Source organism: Clarias gariepinus, chromosome 13, assembly GCF_024256425.1.
Source record: "Clarias gariepinus isolate MV-2021 ecotype Netherlands chromosome 13, CGAR_prim_01v2, whole genome shotgun sequence".
NCBI classification, from domain to species: domain Eukaryota; kingdom Metazoa; phylum Chordata; class Actinopteri; order Siluriformes; family Clariidae; genus Clarias; species Clarias gariepinus.
Window position 1 is genome coordinate 5544911 of NC_071112.1, and position 22578 is coordinate 5567488.

The window sequence follows — 22578 nt, forward strand, 5'->3', positions numbered from 1 at the left end:
GTGTGTTTGTGGCTGATAATTGTAATATAACGTTTTAATACAAGTGTGTATGTGTTTAGCAACTGATACTGCTTCCGTCTGATGCACGTGTGTAAAATCTGTGTAGCGATGTCGCATCTGACATTGAGTCCCGAAAGAACGAATAGTCTCAGAGTGATTCATTAATTTTTTTCTACTGGGCAGGCATGCGCAAAGCATCGCAACACCACCGTCTGGTCAGAATCGTTCGTTCTTTTGTCACGTGACTCCCCAAAAGTAATATTTTAATTACTGGAACTATAGTTTATTGAAAATGTTAACATTTAAACGTATAAGTGACATTTTTTTTCTAATCAAATTAAATAAATGACTCAAAGATTCGTTCCTTTTGATCACATCACTCTGGAGTAGGCTCGATCAGGACCACATGACCTATTTACTCCTTAGAAAAGCATTTCTTTGCCTTACTGTATGCAGGACAATAATTTGACTCTTCTGAAACAGACTAACATCATTGCCACGACCATGGGTGCGTCTTCTGACATGGGTGTTTAATAAATTCTTCTAAAAGAGAATAAGGAATGAGAAGCTCTTCACTGTATCAGTTTAAAGAGTTTAAAGAGAGGTTTTCAGCTGAACCATATTAATCACTGCCAAAAGTTTAATGAAAATGAGTTAAAATTTTTAACTCACGTCAATCATTGCACATCCGAAGTTCAGTAGTTTCCAGAAGGTCCCAGGTTCAAGCCCCACCTCCACCAAGCTACTACAGTTGGGCTCTTGAGCAAGCATCTGAGCACCTCGCCTGCTCCAATGTGTAATAAGATAAAATGTACTGCTGAGTACTAATGAGTCAAATAGTGATTACGTCCCTTTCCTCTTTTGAGCACGGGTGCGTACACCCTTGTCCCGCCTTCTGTGCTCAGAACGATTTGTGTTTACACTGCCCAAATCAACTGGTCCCGGGGCCGAGTATTCTTAGAAACATTTCCCGGACCCCAGCGTAAAAGTGTGAAAAATGCAGCAGTTCACACAGTTGGAAAATCAGTTCATACAGGTGACTGTTTACTCATCGTTTCAGTGGTGAGGTTGGCTTTTATGTGTTATGAGTGTTGTGACTGTCAACGAATGTAAATCAACAACTTTACTTTTCAAAGATTTATCAGTTAGGCCTTCAGTATTTTTCAAGGCGTAAATTTAGTTTGAAGTGTTTTTAGTTTTTAAATGCAGTGTGTCTATTACTTGTAATATTTAAACTTTAACCTGAAGCATTAAATGTTCATTATGACTGACGTAATACCCTGAGATGCAACCTAAAATCAGTATCAAGAATAATACATTTTGTCTCGCTTAAGATTTATTTTTTTTCTCTTTTTAAATGAGGTTGAAGTGAAGTGAGCAGCGTTTATTCCATCAGGACAGTGATATGTTTGAGAAGGAAGAAGTAACCTCAGTTTTACCCAGCATGCACTTTTTTCCATTAAATAGGAGACTTTATAACATGTGCAGTAGGCTCTCTCTCTCTCTCTCTTTCATATACCCTCACTGTCAGCAAATTACACATAACTGTTTACTTCATATGTCTGATGGGCCTCTGCTTGTAGATTTTGGTTAGGGCTAAAGATGTAATCGCTGCCGTGTATGTTGGGGCTTTCAGGTGTGTGTGTGTGTGTGTGTGTATGTATGGAATGAGGTGGAAAACGATGAGGTAGCACCTCTAAAAGTGGAATGAACTCGTCTGTTAATCCAATATATCTGTGTCTCATGTGAAGGTGTGTGTGTGTGTGTGTGTGTGTGTGTGTGTGTGTGTGTGTGTGTGTACGTTTATGCGCTCGGCAGTATTGCAGCGCTAGGAGTTTTCGGGAGGCTGTAATTTATTTTTCTGGTCAGCCGTGTGATGAGAAGGAGACGACCGGACACTGCGCTCTGACCTCCCTGATAAGAAAGGGAGTGTGTGTGTGTGTGTGTGTGGGGTTGTGGAGTGTGATGCGATGAGGCAGCGAGGACAGTGAGAAATGAGATGGAAAACATTTTAAAGGTCCCAAAACCCATTTTACACTTTTGGTTTATTCAGTTCAGCAGTTCTTTATCTCTGTCACATAGAGACTGGGGCAGGAGGCGTGATGTTCTCCGTTGTAAACCGGAGCGACGTCTACGGTGTATTCGATGTATTTATGATCAGGAGAATGTCACACTGCAAGTAATGCGAATTTAACAATGCAGTTATGTACACAGACACAGTAGGTTAAGTTTCACAGCTTGTCATACATTCATTTTTGTTTTATCGTATTAACTCTTGACGGTTAAGGGTTTGATTCCTGCCTCGGGACTACAGTATGTGTATGCAGTGATGTGACGAGACAGAGTGCACCCTGGATGGAGATATATTACACACTCACGCACACTATCACTATTATATGACTAATGTAACACCACTCGGGTTACATTGCATGTTTTTGGACTGTAGGAGGAAACCTGAGTGTAGGGATAGAACATGCTCACACACACACACAGCCTGAAGATGAGATTTAAATCTCTAACCCTGGGAGTGTGAGGCGACAGTGTTAACCACTATATCACCATGCCACAAATTAAAGCCTATTTAATTAGACAGGTTGTTTAAAAAATAAAAATAAAAAGGGGATTAAAAAAGTGACGTTTTAATTCTCTCCATATAGAAATACATCTGATAGACAGACAGACAGACAGACAGACAGACACTTTATTGATCCTAAAGGAAATTCCAGATATCAAGCAGCAGTAGAGACAGTAACACAGGTTGTAGACGTGATTGCAGTCAGTGTACACACGATAATGTAAAAGAACTGACCTAACGTTACTAGTGCAATGCTAAGAATAAAAAGTAAACAATATATAAGAAGCATATAAATAAAGCATGTAAATCACGTTATCAAATAAAAAAAAAAAAGAGAAAATGTTTGTTTTTTTTTGCAATGCAGACATGTGCAATTTTATATGTGACAAAGTGATAGCAGTGGTTTGAGATTAAGTGCATTTTCTCATCAGGGTCCCGGGGTCGTTTCCCGTGAACACTGGTTCTCAGAAAAATCTGGTACGTTTTAATCATTGTGAACACAGTCAATCTGTGCTTGAGGTGGTCTCGGGCACAGAACGAATCAGATATGGAAGCCTGTCGTACCTGAGAACGGAAGCAGATCGCAGTTTAGACGTGACGTCATCAGTGCCGTCTGTCTCAAAGCCATAGCTTAAAAAAAAAAAAAAAAAATTTTTAAGTATAAAGCTACGCGAGTGTCGCTCTTTCCTTTTTTTTTCTTTTTTTTTCAAAAATATTAATAATATTAGTCATAGGGTGAAAGTCAACTTATTTATTTTTTTTTTTTCTCTCTAGTGGCTCAAAAACCGAGAGGGTCCATACTGCCACTTGCTGTATAGGAGAGTGTACGCAAGAGTACCTGAGTTTCAGAGTTGTGATACAAAGACGTAATGAGCTGAATAATTCATACCTAGTTATCAATGTAATATTTAAATGCGGAAGTATGTTACGCATAATATAAGGAAGACGTCATGCTAAGACGCCACCGAGTCTCTACTGGCCCACACGTCTCTGATTCGGAGGTCCTGGCAGTTGCAGGAGATACAGAGGTGTGGTAGAAAGGTCACGATGAAGCGCCTGTATGCAGATGGAGCAGATGCCAGTAATAAACCCTGAAGATTTGGACCTGCTGCCTGCCGCGGGACGCTCAGTTTTAAAGGCAGGAGTTTTATAATGAATTATTAATCAGTTTACAATCTCGCATGGAGAGTGGCATGTCAGGGTAGGACGTCGCGTTAGGGTCCCTGAAATGTTTGGAAAAATAGAAACAAACCGACAAAACACTTTTGCTTTTTATACAAACAGGAAATTTTTATCTTTTTTTGTTTTTTAATAATCGAGTAGATTAATGTTTCTGATTTCAGCCAGCCAGAAATACCTTTTGTGCAGTAATTAGCAAAGTTATACAAACTTTATTGTAATTAAAGATGTTAACGATTTTATCATTCATCGATTCACTGCTGTTAAGAATTCGATTAGAGAATAAGTGTTTCTTAATCGTTCAAAGCGCACATGTTTAACTTATGCACCACAAGAGGGCGCCTTTGCAGCAGTATCTGATTGTATTTTTATCAGCCTCGTTTTCTGTTAGTGTTTTCGCTTTATTATTTCGTTTCATTCAACTAATTAGTTTGCTGGAATTGTGTCACTATAACTGTTTAACAAAACGTAATGTGGAAGGAAGTTATATATTCCTTATCGATTAATCGAGTATTGATTAACTTGTTCAACTATCGATTAAGACAAGTGTATGAAAATATGAAACACTTGACAAAATAGATTAAGCGATTTCCTCTTCTCTTCATCAAATTGATTTTTTTTGTGTGTGTGATAGTAACGATTGTCTTGTTTTTGTGTATCGAGCCGGAAATGCCGAGTGTGTTGCTTCGGTTGAGTGGATTGTGTGACCAATGTAGTTCTTAGTTTCCCTTCTGGTGCGTTTTTAATTAATGAACTGATAAGACCAAAAGAGGGGGTCAGGCCCCTTCCCCTGCCCTGACTGATACTTTGGTGTGTGTGTGTGTTTGTGTGTGTGTATATGGTAGGACCACCTACAGCTATGACCCTCACCTCCTGTACTGGTACCAGCTGTGGATCAATACCTGGACAGCTGGGCTAGTCTCCCCTGACGTGCCAAAACAACACACATACACGCACACCACCACCCGCCACCACTTCTGAGGTTGATAATGCCAGTACAAACCTAAATTTAAACCTTTATAGTAATGTGCAAATGTGTTCTATTAAAATAACCTATTATTTTTATTACAAATGCTTTGTATATGTTTATCATTTCTGCATTATTACAGTATGTACTAAACCATTTACTATTTCTAAACTTACCTTAAAAATAAATAAATAAATAAAATTACAGAAGGATGTTTGCATGCCTGTAATGAAATCAACATATTTACACGACACACCGGTTTTCAGATGAAAACAAAAAAACCCAATGCAGGAATAAAAGCTTCTTGAAAATGTTAACAATGTTACAAAGTACAAATAAATTTGGCATTAGCAAATACGCCTTTGAAAACATATACGAAACTTCTTTAAAGAGTAGTAAAATGTAGTAAAATAAACACAGTCCGTAGTTAAAATAATCAGTAGTGTTTAATACAGATGTGAGCAGTTTTATAAGTGAAACACCTGTTAAGTTTTACTGAGTGAGCTGGAGAAAATGAGTTCTTCTAATAACTTTGTCACTCTCGCTCTTTTGTGTTTTCATGCAAAACCCAAGAGCTTACAGTATCTTTTTTTTGTTTGCATCTGAAACCTGATCTGTTATGTAATATGTTGAATTCTTTAAAGGCAAGCAAATATTCCTCTGCAATGTTATCTTATTTATTTATTCTTTTATTTTGTAAGTTAAGCTTGGTAATGCAGAAATTAACAGTTTTGTACATAATAATGCAGATCTGATAAACATGTATTAAAAAAATATATATATAATCTGATACATATTGGTGCTCCGTTGTTGTAGGCTAAAAAGTACTTTAGTAGTAATAATTAAACAAAACAGAACTGATAAATTCTCGATTCTGATTGTTCTTATTTTCTAGAACAGCAGCTCTGACAAATTTTATATTTCTTGTTAATTTAAAGAAACCTGCACAACACTTGATATTGTGGTGTTTCCTGTCAGGAGTCTTTTAGTTTTATTATTATTATTATTATTATTATTATTATTATTTATTCTTTTTTATTATTATTATCTTATTGTTTTGTAAGGAGTCTCTAGTGTCACAGTAAAAGATAAAGCCGTAAGTATTATGATGGCCTTAATGCGGGCATGGAGAGCTTTGCAGATTCTTCACTACTAATTAAAGATGTTTTTTTTTGCTGCATCCTTTATTTAAAAAAAATGCCATTATTGGTCACTTGCTGTTGTGTGAAAGGAATATAATAGTACTTGAAGACGTGCTGTTATGGATAACTAATCCTGTGATCTGAGGTGAAGCAGCGTCACTTTTGGCACACCAGGTTGAATGACGAGGTTTTCCAATGACAGCACTGTTTTATTTCTTCTGTGTGTAACTAGGATCAAGCAATTGATGTGAATTTCACTTTCAGATCTCGAGTAGACGCTCTTTGTGTCTGATTTTTTATGAATCCAAATATTTGTTATATTAGAAATTTCTTTTTTTTCTAGACGTTTTTAAAAGTCTCCGCTGGCGTTTAGGTTGAAGTACATTAGCATGTCAGCAGGGGGCATCCTTCAGCTGACCTGGCAAGCCCTGATCTCCCCCTCTCGGCGAGGTGCTTAGCAATTCAGAAGGCACAATGCGGGCGCATTGATAGTCATATCCCTGTGATAAATTAAAAGTGCCTCATTGTCCCTTTCCATTTTACACATTGTCAGAAGCGCGGCTCTTAATCTCGCCTCCTGATTGACACCGGCGGCCGGGGAAAAGAGCACATTTTATTGTTTGCGCCCGTCAAATCTAGTTTAAAACCCAATTCTTCGGCTGGGTATTTGCATATTCTTAAGTATTTCTTTCTCCGAGTGGGCCCTAAATCCGTCTTAAGTGTTTGACGCGTTTGGAAAATTCATTCACAAAGTATCTACATGCGCTATTAGCTCGGTATAATGCGGTACGCTAATCTGCTTGATAAGACGGCGGAGGTGGGCACCATTTTCTTCAGGGATGACACGATATATTTCCAAGCGATTCAACAAGGGCTCAAATGTCAACACAAATGTCAAGAGCATTTCTTCTTTTTTTTTCTCCCCCTTACAGTCTTCATTTTTATTAAAAGTGGTCTGGCGAGGTTGTTATTCAGGGTCAAGACTGGTGGGATTGGATCTGTGGTCTGGGTAATTTCTTAGCATCTGGAGATGATGATGATAAAGATTATACCCTGGTGTTGCTCTTTGTTTTAATTTGAGAGCGAGAGGAGGAGGGGAGAGACGGGTCGGGCCTGGAGCATCTCGAGTGTTTCCTGTCTTTTATTTTCAAAGCAAGGCAGCTTCGCTTGGATCCAAAGTTACTGGACGGGATGGGTTCTTCAATTCCGGCGACAATGCAATGCAGTCTGTTTCCCAGTGTTTGGTGTGTCGATATTTCACTTATAATGGGAATAAGCGGCTAATCAGAATAAAACATCCTCAATCAGATCAGTCTGACCCAATTCGGCCCAATCTGAATGAAACATCAATGGAAAGTAGGTAGATATTAGACAGCGGAACCACGATCCATAAATATAACCTGATGTTTTTTTTGTTTTGTTTTTTAAGAAATATATGTAAATACAATTTATACATTTCAAATTATTATGAACTTTTCTATAACTTTTTACTATTATGAGTTTTCATGTAATTCCCCTGCTTGGTCAGTTTCCACCAGGTATTCCGGTTTCCTCCCACAGTCCAAAGGTATTCCAAATAAGCTAATTGGCGTTCCCAAATTGCCCGTTGTGTGTGTGTGTGTGTATATGTGTGCGTGTCCTGCAATGGATTGGCACCCTGTCCAGGATGTACCTCGTTTTGTGCCCCAAGTCTTCTGGGATGTGCTCCAGACCCCCAGTGAGTCTGTACACAGAATAAAGCGGTGGAGACGATGAGTGACAGAAAAAAAAAATTATGTATGAAAATTTAAACAGTGGAACCTCCACCATGATGTGGCGTAATGAGTTTGTGAAGGGTAACTTAGCTTCCATTCCTGAACAAGCTGGCTAGGGAAGGAGCTCCGGTCGGCTCACATTTCACACACAGTAAAGCATCTAACCAGTCATAAGTGAGACCGAATTCTTATAACCATAATCATTATGCAGAATATCAGGGTTCAACAGATACAGCTGTAACAGGTTAGTGTGAGTGGGTTTTGAGAAAACTGTGTCGCAGTGTGTCTGCATCTCGGTCTCCCTCAGACAGCATTGATAAGACCCCTCTCTTTACCTATGGGAATACAACTACACACACAACCACCTATCTGACAGATGCATATCTATACACACAGCGTTTACACACACACACACACACAGCCGCTGGTGAGATTCCTATCTGAGATTCTCTCCATCCGCCCTTTATGTGCACACACCGAGTCTGGAATATGTATCTGTGATCACATTGATCTGTGCGAGTGGGATCTGCATTCTTAAGAAGGATGAGGAAGAAGAAGAGGAGGAGAAAGGGGAGGAGGCGGTGTCTCTGGATCATGTCCTCATCCTTTACCGACTAGACATTTAGTTATTTAATATTTATTTTGAAGATGGCCCATGAGAGCTGAGCAACGTTTGAGCCGAGATCGGATTTTATCAAATTGCATCAAATTTACATAGCTGCATGTGTTATTAAAGTAATTTCCAGTGACGCAGTTCTTTCTCTTCATGTGATTTAGACTTTTACATGAGTCTGTGCACTAAGCAAGACATCGAGGTAGTAGTGCTAAAAAGAACATTATTCAGTTTGTTTTTACAATTTTTTTTTTGTTCCTTCTAATGGATAGTTGAACACAGTATCAATTGATAATCAATTAGTTATTAATACTTCTTTACAAGATGTACATTTTTCTTTATTAAACTGTCCCATCTGGGCAATACCAACAAACTGTATTTGTAATAATAATAATAATAATAATAATAATACTGTAATAATAATAATACTTCTGTTGTCTTTGTTTTCTGCAGAGAAATATTATGCAATACAAACATTCTCATCGAGTGCACTGTTAGTCAGGTAAATACATAAACGGGAATGACTAGTTGTTCAACATCAATGGTTTTATGAAAATAATCGCCAGTAACATGGTGTGATACGCATGTTTTATTTCTGTTTTTTTTTTTTTCTTTTTAATTGATCATTATTTGTATTCGGTTATACTTATGTGTTAATGTTTATTGTGTATGCGCTTAGCTGCACATGTGTACTGTTGATTTTTGGATCATCAACCAGAGATAAGAATCAGTTATGATCCACTATGGAATGGGGTCGTTATTTAGGGGAAGTGGGCGGGGCATATATACCAGTTTAGAAATCTGGATTTCTTGTTCAGAGAGTACTGTTTGTTGAGGCTTCTGTACCTTTTGTTGTTGTGTAACTTTGTGAAACAGGATGTTTATTCCATGTTGAAAAACGTCCCGTCTTCAGAACAAGATTTTGGATTTAAAGTGCCAGAAAGGAGAGATAGCCAGACACATCTCTTTACTCCGCTGCTGGTGTGTGTGTGTGTGTGTGTGTGTGTGTGTGTGTGTGTGTGTGTGTGTGTCAGGCGGGTGGTGTGGTGCTGAAACCGTTTCCCTGATCGCGCCTCATTCTGGCAACAGATTGCAGCTGATGCATCTCTCAGTGAGTGGCAGAGTGTGTAAGGTAGAGTGTGTCTAAGAGAGATGAAGAGTGAGTATGTGTGTGGGGGGGCATTAGGAAAGTGTGTACAAGAGAGGGAGAGACTGAAACCAAGTATGTCAGAGACAGTGAGGAAGTGAGTGAGTGGGAGGAGTATAGAGTATGAACAACAGGGGGAAAGTGTGTGAGCAAGAGAGACACAGTGTGTGTGTGTGAGAGTACAATGTGCAAGAGAGAAAAAGATAGTATATGTGAGCAAGAGAGGAACTGTGTGTGGGGGTGGGGGGGCTTGAGGAAGAAAGAATAAGTGACAGAGAGAGAGTGAGCAAGAGACACGGAGAGAGACCGAATGAGGGAATGTCACGGAAAGAGACTCAGAGAGAGAGAGACCGTTCAGTTGATTGATTTTATTAACTAATTAACCATCACTGTTTAACACTTTACTGTATCTCCGGTGTTCCTGCGTTTCTTCCTGAGCTGCTTTTCAATCTACAGGGGGCGCCATTGACCACCGAGCTGCTCCCACGTCCTGGATACAGAGACAGTACACACACCAGCTAATTATCCAAATATTCTCCTAACAGTTTTTGTTTGTTTGTTTTTGTTTCTTGATGCAGGTCATTCAGTTTTACATACAAGATAGGTTTGTGGGGAAATAACATCAAGCTTCCTGCTTAGAAAATATATTCAGGAAAGAGAGAAAGTGTTTAAACTGCATTTTGTGTGTGTGGTCATGTGAGTCAAGTGAAGGTTCTCGCATCGTGCATTGGGTCAAGCGCTCCTCTCTGCTGTTTAGTTTTCTGTAATAACAGTTTGGCGTACCGCTGTGTGTCTTCGATCGGCAAGGCGGAGCTTAAATTCTAAATCTTGATCATGTGACATAACCTAGGCAATATGAGGGAAACGTTGGCTAATGTTGTTTGCTCAAATCTTTAAGCTCCACCCCCTTTTGGGTCTATGTTTGCTCGTAATGTTGGTGAAATCGTTGGTGTGTTTCATACAACACCATCAGTTCAGTTGTGTACAATTCTTACATTTATTCTTTATTCAGTTAGTGTTCATGGTTTTCTCACACTCTTTCTTTCTCGCTCTCTCTCTCTGTCTGTTTCAGGAGTCTCCGTCAGGTCGAAGGAAAGCCCTGGCCACCAGCAGCATCAACATGAAGCAGTACGCGAGCCCCATGCCCACGCAGACCGACGTCAAGCTCAAGTTCAAGCCTCTCTCCAAGAAGGTTGTGGCGGCCACGCTGCAGTTCTCACTCTCCTGCATCTTTCTGCGAGAGGGCAAAGCCACGTGAGTGTCCCGCCCCCCCCACTTTTCCCTAATTACTCCATCTACTTTCAGTTTATTTCTTTGAAACTCACTCTTTGGTGCACTTCTTCTTAATTTTTTTTTATTTACAGAAGTGATCGAATACAACAACGTCATCCATCCGCTCCCACAAGTTATTCTCAGCATTATCTTTTCTCTCTTTGCATTCTCAGACTTTCTCTCTCTCATTCTTTTTCTCTTCATCCTCCCTCACAGGCCCTTGTTTCACTAATGAGAGTGCGTTCATGTGACATTCCTAACATTCCCAGAATTCCAAATTTATCACTTTTCATTTGTTTCTTTTTCTACTGACTCTCTGTCTCTCTCTCACAGATCTGTAGCTTCTGTCCTGAATGACTATTTATGCTTATGTATGTTTATTCTCTGTGATGTGTTCAGATCACCTTAAGCCAATAATTGTGTTGTTCCTTAAATCTCTTGAGCATGTTACATTTTCTCCCAACTACACTGTATACATACATGCCATAACGTGAAAACCACCTGGGTTTTGGGTTCCCCTTGTGCCATCGGGGACAGCTCTGGCCCCAGCAGGGACACTGTCCTGGGCTGTCCTGGGGTGTCTGGCACAAGGACATTACCTGCAAATTCCTTTGGATGCTGTGGGTGGTGGAATGAGGGCTCCATGGATCGCACTCGTTTGCCTGGCACATCCCATGGATGCTCGTTTGGTGTTCTGACGCCTTTATATCATGGACTGTTTTTGGGGATTTGTGCTGCATTGGCTTTTCTGTGGGATCAGACTAGACGAACTGTCCTTTAGTCCCCAGAGTCCCCTTGGGTTCCAACGATCTTGTCACCAGTTTACTGGTCTATAGCTGGTGATTAATGTTGGGTTTACTTCATCTGCCAGTGGTCATAATATTAAGGCTTGTCAGAGTACACTTGTGTGTTTTCTTGAGCGTCCTCATATGAGAGAACTGCTGTGTTTTAGTCTTTTGCAAAACTTTGTCCTGTTTAGAGATGATTAAGTTAACAAAGATAAACAGTAAAGACAAATGACGAGGTAGAGTCCAGGTCTCTCTTTTTTTTTTTCTTAAGCTAGAAACATCACATTTTCTCTCTGGGTGTGACGAGGAAGGATGCTGGGGTTGGAACTGACAGGCAGGATGTCTAGAGGAAGACCAAAGAGGAGATTTATGAATGTAGTGAGAGAGGAGATGAAGGAGAGAAGAGGATGGGGGAGGTTAGGGTTAGATGGAGGCAGATGATTTTCTGTGCAACCCCTGAAAGAAAGACAGAGAAGAAGAAGAAGAAGAAGAATCTGTCCAGTTTTTGTGTTCTTCTTTATGCCATAGCCTTAGATCTCTGTTTTTAATTGATAGCAGAGGAACCTGATGCAGTCTCCTGATGTTGTAGGCCATGTTACCTGTTCTGAGATGCTTTCCTGCTCACCACGGATGGTACAGAGAACTCCTTCAGGAGCATTAATGTCAACAAGGTGTTTTTCCCCTAACAGAACTAATTACAGGATGTTTGTTTGTTTATTTATTTATTTTTAACTGCACAACTTGAGAGCTGACAAAGTGTTTAAATAGATGAATGTTATTCATTATAAACCTACAAAGTGACTTTTATATCAGGATTTAGAGGAAATAAGAGCACGTCATTTGTCTTTCTATCAGTAACGTAACGACCTGAACGCCTCCTCCTGCATCGGTTACTGTGTCTACGTTAGCAGCGTTGGTCAGATTAATCCCTGCCACGTGTTGAGAAGAGAATCTGATGCAACACGCACCCTGGATTCTCTCCATCCCCTGAATACGGTTCAGAAATGAAAGGATATTCGAGAGGCAGATATTCTTGACGCCTCTTTTTTTTCTTTTCTCTTCCCGCTCTCTGTTTGACATTCATGTCACGGCGATCACAACAAACAGCACAGAGATGGAATATTCCCAGCCACTGGCCCTGAAAGTGTAAATATCTCTCACCTGGACAAAATATCCTTCTTTTTTTTTCCTCCCCCGTCTGTATATTTTCTCAGCAATAACACCCCTCCATATACACACACTACGTCTAAAGAAAGTGTGTGTTAGAGGCATATATTTATATATATATAAAACGTGCTCGGTTCTTTTGTGTTATCGGCTCAGGCACGTTTTTTTGTGCACGTAACCCCTCTTAACCTGCCGGAATGATGTCACGGGGACACAAATAAACTCCATTACATACGTTCAAATAAGCTCCGGGGACGAGCAAAAGAAAGGTTGGAGCACATTCGTGAAGGGGTGATGGAGAAAGAGGGAGCAGGGACGTGGGGTCGGAAATGAGAATAAGATACAGAGAGAGAGAGAGAGAGAGGGAGAGTCGGTGATAATCCTGTGGTTTTATCTCCAGTGGTGAAAACTCAGACAGGACCATGTGTTCATGCCGTTGCTTCTCTCTCCTTTTTCCCCTCACAAAGCTACTGGTATGTTGATCTCACACATGCACATCATAGCCTCAAGTTGGAATTACAGCTTTTTCTTTCTTTGTTATTGTTCTTTCTCTTTTTACTTCTTTTTACATAAACACAATGAAAACAAGCTATCCTTGCCAATGACGTTAACTCACTTGTTTCTCAGATACCTTTTCCTTTGCATTTCCTTTAATTTGTTCTTCCCTTAAGCGCCTTAAGCAGAATTAATGAATAAAAAATATCTATATTTGTTTTTATTTTCATGTAATTGACTGTCAGAGTCTGCAGGGTGTTTTATTTTGAAAAATGATCAGATCGTCTCCCATTCGCTTCCGTCTGTACATCGTAACATGTGATTTTGGCTCACATTAATTGCTGCGTTATGGTGTTATATTTATTATGCACTTTATTATGCTTTGTTATGAGCATGTGATGGCCTGTCAGTTGAAAACTATGTCTTACATAAAACTGGTCCGTAGTGCAAAAAAGTTTGGAGACCACCATGTTAGAGGACAGACTTTTTGTGTCTCCTCTGTAAGGCATTGAGCTCTCTGCAACATCAGCATGTGCAAACAGTTTAAAACGATTTCTCTCTGTCTCTGTCGCTGTTGTGTATCATTCTGTTTCTCTCTGTCCTAATCACCTTCTCTCAGCCTCTTTGTCTCCCTCTATCTCCCTCTCTCTCTCTATCGCGCTCTCACATCAATTAAATCTCTCTTTCTCTCCATGCTTTGTATCCTATTTTTGTCTCCCTGTTTGTCACAGTATTTCTCCTTGTCGCTCTCTCTCTCTGTCTGTCACTTTGTCCATATTTGTTTCTTTTTTTCTCTGTATCTGTCAGCGTTTCTCTTTACCAATGTCTTTTCCTTTTCTTTTACATTTCTCTTATCGCTTCCCAGCATAACTTGTGTGTGTGTGTGTGTGTGTGTGTGTGTGTGTGTGTTTCACCTGCTCTCTGACTGACTGTATGACTTGTTTACCCTTTCTCCATTAGAGATGAAGACATGCAGAGTCTGGCTAGTCTGATGAGCATGAAGCAGGCCGACATCGGCAACCTGGACGACTTTGAGGAGGAGAACGAGGAGGATGAGGAGAACCGGGTCAACCAGGAGGAGAAGGCTGCCAAAATCACAGGTGAGAGAGAGGAGACAGGGGTAACTGTAAAAGTTCAGGTTCTTAGTAGCTTGCACATATTGGTTAGTGGATAATTATTTTATTTTATTTTTTTACAGGACTCGTGTGTGTCTGTGTTTGATTTTTTCAAAGATCCGCCCACAATACACGTACAAACAACTAATTCATGTCATAATCCAGTTTAATGCACAGTGTGTGACTAGTGTTAATGCTACAGTGGGACACGTACATCAGGAAGTGAAGGTTAACCAAGCTAATGTATCGCATGTGTGCGCGCATTAGAAGTTTAGGCCACGCCCACAGAGCTCATCGATTACTCCAAAGCATCAGTAAATGTTTCCTTATTCATTTAACTTGCAACATATTATGCTTTAAAGTTTAATTTAATTTTTGTCTAAAAAACATCAAGGAAAGTTTTTTTTTGTGTTGTTGTTTTTTTAATTCTCACAATTTTCTCATTCGACTCAACTCAAGTGACTTTTTTTTGTTGAAATTGTTTAAGGTAAATTAAACACTTTAACACAATAAAAAAATGCTAGCATAATTAAGTAGCCCTATTATTGTTATTATTATTATTATTTTATTCGTTATTGTCCGTCAGTAGCTTCTTCCACTGAACACAAAATAGTATCATGATTCTTCACATTGCACTTTAACCATTGATCAACCATTGAATGTTTTATTTTTAGATTTTATTTAAGACGATAGACAAGAGTTCCTCACTCTGTGATCAGGAGTTATCTATGATCAGTAAATGGAAAGCAAAATCCTAATTTAGTAAAAAAAAAAAAAAAAGTAAAAATTATTTTATCTGCATCCAAAAACCACGATACGATTCGAACCATGTGTTCTTCCAATGGACAGACTGCGATATGGATTAAAAACGATTAGGATAACTCGCACATTCCGAGCCCTTCTGTATGTGTCTTGGCGCGCACACGCGCGTGCGTGCCTGTGTGTGTGTTTTTCCTGTTTCCCTTTTTTCCTGACTGCTCGCATGAGTTTTTCTTCACATGTTAATTGCACGCAGGAGACTTTCAGTGAAAAGTTCAGTCCTCATCTTGCTTTATGCTATATTACAGTTTGTTCAGTTAAAGTTATCATCTCCTATAGCAGAAGGTCCAGATGTGTATTTTATATTATTTTATATAATAACACCACCATGTTGTACATTTGACGATAGATAGATTATATTTTTATCTTATATTTTATTTTAAATAATTATTATTTTATGTTATAAGAGCGTTTTCTATTTATATTTTATAGTAGCATATCTTCTCTTCCCGTGGGCCGACTGTAATAAAATAAACCCTGTATGTTACCTCAAGCTCGGCCAAATACACCTGTGAAAATCTCATTGAAAATTTTAGTATTTTTATTTATTTTTTTAAAAATGTTTTATTACTCATCTTACGTCCCCAAAATAATTTTTGTGTACAGACAGGCCAACTTTATAATTTTATTATATGTATAGATAGATATAAAGAATATCTAAAAAAGCATGTAAGTCACGAGAAATAATTATAATTACAATAAAAAAGAATAATGCTAGTAATTGAAATAAAGTGAAATGCAGTTGATGTGCAATCGTATTTATGACAAAGTGATAAATAGTAATAACTTTCCATGCATATTTTCATAATATGTAATACTGAGGTTAAATAAGCAGGCCATAAAAATAAACAGATAAGAGAGTAACACAGTGCTATATTTATTCTTATTTGGGAAAATTTTGTCCATGCCAACACATGACAGCTATGCTGTAAATAGTCATTTCCTCACTTTGCAATAAAGACGAGACTTTTTTTTAATATAAAACTTTACACTACAGCTTTACCTCAGAGTGTTACAAAGCACTAACGCTGAAGACTCCGTCCATCCAATGTTCAGTAAACATTTCCTTATAGAAAATGTTTTATCTTTCTCTTTATAACGTAACACTAATACCTCAACCAGTTTGGTATTGAAGTTAGGTTATGTGCTTCTGTTAGACACGTTTCTCTAAAAGAGGAACCATAGCGTATTTGAAAGTGAGTTTGAGGTGTTGATTTAGATGATAAATCAGAATTAACACATCATGTATTTTAGACTCAGTGTATATCTACTTCGTAAATTAAACTGTAATTTATCAACACAGTGAGTAAACATACTGTGTGACTGTGTCAGCAGGTGTTGTGTATGTGTTCATTTGTTTCTCTACAAAGGATTTGGACAATTTTGCACAATTGATATTTAATTTCAATTTATTATCATGATGATTAATCGATGATGCAATGCAGTAAAATCAATATTGAGCGAATATTGTCAGGATAATTGTTTTAGTATTTATTGTGCAGTGTCTGTGTGTATGTGAGAGAGTGAGAGAGAGAATGAAAGTCTATTGACGTGTTTTGTGGTTGCCCGGCTCTGGCCGCTCTGTTTTTTCAGAGATAGTCAGGCAGTTAAATGCCCTCAGCAGTATAGATGGGGACGCAGATGAAGGCCCAAAGCACGCCCTCAGAGGAGCCTGTTCTCCTGCAGGTCTTCAGCTTATAGCTTTAACTTCTCTTCCTTTCTCTACTCACTCCTTCCTGTCCACAATCGCTCCCCCTCCTCCACCTTTGCCCTTGTTTCGCATCATGGTGCTGTTCGTCGTGTCTGACGCCGTTCAAAAACATGTGAAGTGATTTTAGGTTGAGTTTCTTTTTGAAATGCCTTTTTCATTTCATCCCTTTTATTTTTTTTTGCCACAGTCAATCTCCGGGTTGAGTTTTTTTTGTTTTTCTGCAGTTTGTAGTGAACCAGGCCTCCTTCACCGGCCCAATGCCTCACGCCACGTATTTTATAATATACAGGTGTTTTATTATAGCCTGTACAATATAAAACATATTTAAAGCTTTGATCTCTTTAATTTCAGATCTAGATAGCTGTTGTAAAAGAAAAAAAAAATACATTTACCTGTGTCCAATGCTTGTGTTTTTTATTTTTATACTAAGGTCTCCCTTTTAAAACTTTCCTGTGAATGTCTGCTTTAGGTACAAGTTATATCTTTCCCAAGAATTAGATTTTTGATTGTGATTATTGTAATTGTTGTAAATTAACACCTTCCTTTGTGTTTACTTCATGTTTATGGACACTCAAAAGTGGTTCACTTCAAAACGCAATTCATTATTTATGGTTTATTTTTTTCTGCATTCATTTTGTGCTTGTTTTTTCCTTTTTTTTTAAATACATTATTGCTTTATCGGTGTACCATAAGATTTTTTTATTTGCGTATTGTCTGTTAGCATTTGCACATTCCTGAATTTCAGCAATACAGTATCAAGATGTGCATATACGTGTCAGTGTGTCTCGTGTCTGGTTCTCCTCATACCTGTTTGCTTTGCCCAGAGTTGATCAATAAGCTGAACTTTATGGAGGATGATGATCAGGACCAAACCTTCACCAGCTCCAACCCTTTCGAAGAGCGCGACGACCCCGAGGACCTCAACCCGTTCGGTGACCCTGATGAGGAGGGTACGGCATGACCTTCAACCTCCTCCATGACCCTCAGCTCAACAAATCACTTGTCTCAAAAACAATTAGCCTAAATAATGGAAGTTATTTGTATCAGAGCTGTGTGTCATCAGAATAACAATATATTTCAGTTTCGTCTTCATGTCAGACTATTTTAATGACTAGAAAAATACTAGGGAGCTACCAAAATGGTGCTAGTAAGTGAACTCTAAGTGTTAAATAACATAATAATAAAATCACAGCTCCATTATGTAAATGGCTGCTGTATGTTATTTCAGTACAAACGCCCTATGTACATTTGCAAATGCAGGCACACACACACACACACACACACACACACAAACACACAGACTTGGTTCACTGTTTAATTCCCTTCTCTTGCTTGTGTATCTTCTGCCCAGAATCAGTCCCAGTACCCCCCCTGGAGTCCACGTTAAAAGACGACGACTCCACAAATCCACTGAATCCTTTCGACGAGCCGGAACCGGAGCCAGGTCCAGAGCAACCCGAGTACAAGAACCCGTTTGATGAACCGGAGCCAGAGATCTTACCCCCAAAAGGCAGCACCAGAAAGATCCCACGTCCTGTGGACATGAGCAAATACCTGTACGCAGACAGCAGCAAGACGGAAGAGGGCGAGGAGCTGGACGAGTGAGTGGGAGAGAGGCGGTGGGGGTGGATTAGGACGGGGTTGTGTGTGTCTGTGTGTGTGAAAGTGAGATTGTGTTTGTGAGAGGCATGGGGTAAGACACTGGGTGCGTGGGGTAAGACACTGGGTGCGTGGGGTAAGACACTGGGTGCGTGGGGTAAGACACTGGGTGCGTGGGGTAAGACACTGGGTGCGTGGGGTAAGACACTGGGTGCGTGGGGTCAGACACTGGGTGCGTGGGGTCAGACACTGGGTGGACAGACAGCGCAAGGGGGGGTGTGTAGGACAGACAGTGTGGATGGAATGAAATAACTACCTGAAGAAAACAACTACCTGAGTGAAGGATAAAAAGCCAACATGTCTGTTCTGTTCTAAATCAACCCTCTCTACTTTTCACGTGCATTGCTTTTGTTGTCCTTTCAGTTCTCTAACCTTCCATGTTCCCTTTTAATGCACTTTTCTGTCATTTCCTTACACTAAACTTCCTTTAATTCCCTTCAGTATTCAGTCTCCTTTTGTTTATTTATTTTTCTTTTCTTCTTTTTCATTCTACCTCACCCTGATGCCTCCCTTCATTCATTTTTTTCTCCCACGCTCCGTTTCCTCTTTGCCTCTAACAATCCCTTCATCCATCCATCCATCCATCCCTTCCTCTATTCCTCCTCCTTCATCCAGGTCAGGGTTTCGGTGTCTTTATCCTGTAACTCTAGGGGCACAGACGTTCCACACAAAATTCTGATATGACGTCACAGTAAAAGAATGAGTGGAATGAATATGGTGAGTATGTATACGTGAGAGTACGAGTATGAGAAAGCAGTGAGCAAAGTGTTTTCAGGAGAACAAGGCAGCTGCTGTTGGTGGCATATCCCGGCCGCCATTGATGTCTTTGTTTCTCATCTCCCTCTGTCTCTCATATAATTTGTCCAACCCATCATTAAAACCCATGATGCCCAGAGAGAGTGAAAGTGTACGTTTTTCCTGCTTACGCTCATGTGACATCATCCACATTTAAATAGCTTACACTCATGTGGCTTTTCATCCACATTTAAATAGACATAAAATACGTCCATTGCTGTTTTCTCTCTTTTTCAATCCCCTCTCTGTCTGTCTCTCTCTCTCGTTCTCGTTCCCAGCCTGAGCTGTGTCTCTAACCTTGTCTTTCAACCGAATAGCTTTCTCTCCATTGTGCTTGCGTGTGCGCTGAGTGATGGCTCCTCGAACAGCAGCGTATATTGATGCCACGCATGTCTGCCTGTCAGTGAGTGCATCACCGGGGTCAGGGGTCGGAGGTCACAAGGTGTGACCTCTGGAACACCTGGCTGCTCTGGAACTCAGAGGAGCGTTTTATGGACTTACACAACTCTGATGCTCCTCTTAAACACACCCAGACACAAACAAACAAAAGTGATGGAAAAAAAGAAAATTTAATTTGTGGTTATTTGGGTTGAACCCATTTTATCAAATTAAAGCAATAGCGTTATAACACAGTAAAATAACGAAACGTACAGTAATGTCAGTGAACAGGAAAAAATAAAAAGTGTTTAAAACGTATTCTTTTATATACCGTATGTAAAATTTATATTTTTATGACTGTAATATAATATAATAGTAATATAATATAATAGTTGTTGGCGGGTAAAGAGTTTGTAGAGATAGTTAAAAGGTTAAAGCTAAAAAATAAGCTGACCAACATCTGACACATACAGTAACTGCCATACCTGCGCTTCTACTCAACATTTCGATTTAATTTATTGTTCAGTTTTCATGGTGAACGTCACAATCTTTTTGAAGTAAGCCATGCACGTTTTTGCGGTTTTGTTCGGTGACGATTGTGGAAGTTTGTAAGGTATTTTGCCGTCATTTCTTTGTTTTCTGTATAGTCTGTGTATACACGGTAAACTATCGTGCCGATTAGCTGTTATGTGCGAGGGTTAACCCTTACCCTAGGCTCTCACGAAAACCTTCCAGCCTCAGAAATCACTAATTAACCACCAGGAGGATTTACAGAGCAGAAGTAGCAGATATACACCTCAACATATCTGCTGTTCAAAGGAGATTATTTCAGCATTGCTTTGTAATGTAGAAAATAAATAAGTGTGTAAGAATGAACTTTTTGGCGTACATGATTTATAAAGGAAGATTTATAATTACGATTTTTGTAATTACCCCTGGGCCAGGGGTAGCTCAGTGGTTAAGGCATTGGACTACGGTTCGGAAGTTTCCAGGTTCAAACCCCACAACCATCAAGTTGCCACTGTTGGGCCCTTGAGCGAGGCCCTTAACCCTCAACTGCTCAGATGTGTAATGAGATAAAAATGTAAGTCGCTCTGGATAAGAGCGTCTGCCAAATGCCTAAATGTAATTGGGGAAAATTTTTTTTTTAAGTTTCCCAACACACAGCTTACAAAATTCTCAGTATCTACTGAGGAGTGACTGAAGTAATTACGCAGCGCTTGGCAGTGCTACACATTGTAGGTATTTTGGTCTAAAAAAACAGCAGTAATGATGGATCTGTAATCGTGTGGGGGAAGTTGGTTTGATTAGTTGTGTTCCTGTGTGTTGATCCTAAAGCATGTTAACTCTCTCTTTCTCTCTCTCTGGTTTTCTTCTAAGATCAAACCCGTTCTACGAGCCCAACTCGGGCATTCCGGATCAATCCATCACAGAAAGCACGTTTGCAGGGAAGAACACCAAACGTCGTGCTCCTCTGCCTCCTCCTGCCCCTTCAGTAGTGACCCCCGCCTGCCCTGCACCGCCCTGTGACCCCAAACCAGCTGTGCCTGACAAGGTGCCCTTTACGTGCCCTGCATTAGGGCTGAGAGAGCTGGCCTCTTCCTCACCAAAGGTAAAGAGTCTTCCTCGTTTCTGCACCTCTCTCCCAAAAAACATCACGTCCCAGTAGGACCTCAGTGCTGTGCCCCTTATTTCTTAGCTGTTGCACCATTTTTCTTTTCCTTCCTCTTTTTGTCCCCATTCTCTCTCTCTCTCTCTCTTTTTTCATTCACCCCACTGCCCACATGTCTGTCCATTCCTTCTTCCCTCCATCCTGCTGTTGTGCGCCTGTCGTTTGCATACGCCATTTGAATACAGGCATGCATTATGCTCCTTATGCATGCGTGATGAGTCTGCTCGCTCAATGCTTTGGTGCCTGTAATTAAGCTGCTCCGTGCTCGAGCTGCGCCTGAGGAGGGAGGGAGCGAGGGATAGAGCGAGGGCCCAGGGCGTAGGGTGTACTGGGTGAGACGGTGCCCACGTTTGCAAATAAGAACAAGCACCAGTGATCAGGGCAGGGCTTAACTACGGGCAGCTTCCCACCGAGAGTGTGTGTGTGTGTGTGTGTGTGTGTGTGTGTGTGTGTGTGTGTGTGTGTGTTTTATTTACAGCTCCCTGTGTGCGTGCGTGTGTGTGTGTCTGTGCATTAATGTGGTCTGTATTTAATTATGGCCGAGGTTTATCAGAGAGCAGCACTCGTGCGTGTGTGTGTCCGCGACGGAGGCCTGGCCCAAACTTAAACACATTTAATTACCCAAAAGCATTGGCCTGTGAGCAGGAACACACACGCGCTCATCCGTACAACACACACACACACACCTTCTCTGCTGACACACACATATACACACACAATTGGGGAAATACACAACTACCAGGAGGAGGGAAACTTCACTTTACTGTCTCTTTGAGTTTAATTACAGACTAATCTAAATTTAAATCCTAAATGTGACCTTAACCAGCACCAGTACCAGTTAATCTAATTCTAACTCTAACCTGCATCATACCAGTTGGTTTAATCCTAAGCCTTACCTTAACCATCAGCATACCCGTTAGTCTAATACTAAACGTGACTCTATTATCACTACCGGTTAGTCTAATATCTTCCTTAACCCGTTCCTAACTAGCACTGTACCAGCTAGTCTCTTTCTAAACCCTGACCCTAACCATTACCATACTGTACCAGTTAGTCTAATCCTAAAGCTGACCCTAACCATCACCACACCAGTTAGTCTAATCCTAAACCAAACTCTAACCTGAAACATACCAGTTAGTCTCTTCCTTAACCTGACGTTACTTGCAACGTACCCGAGTCTAACTCTAAGCCTGACTCTTACCAGCACTGTACTGTATTCAGGCCTAAACTTGACCCCAGTCACTGTATCCATTAGTCTAATCCTAAACCTGACAATACAAGGGGAGGGCAAGATTTTGCGCACCCTTAATACAAAGCAGCATTATTTATA

At 40.0% G+C, this 22578-nt stretch overlaps 1 protein-coding gene across 3 annotated transcripts in view; it reads left to right on the forward strand.

The window, feature by feature from the left end:
- Positions 1 to 22578, forward strand: part of ehbp1 (EH domain binding protein 1) — a 144033-nt gene that overhangs the window by 30308 nt on the left and 91147 nt on the right. For all 3 annotated transcript variants that reach the window (XM_053509610.1, XM_053509611.1, XM_053509612.1), the window contains exons 6-10: positions 10450 to 10631; positions 14060 to 14199; positions 17569 to 17694; positions 18096 to 18345; positions 20957 to 21188. In XM_053509610.1, the coding sequence (XP_053365585.1) occupies positions 10450 to 10631; positions 14060 to 14199; positions 17569 to 17694; positions 18096 to 18345; positions 20957 to 21188 (930 nt within the window). The remainder of the gene's footprint in view (positions 1 to 10449; positions 10632 to 14059; positions 14200 to 17568; positions 17695 to 18095; positions 18346 to 20956; positions 21189 to 22578) is intronic.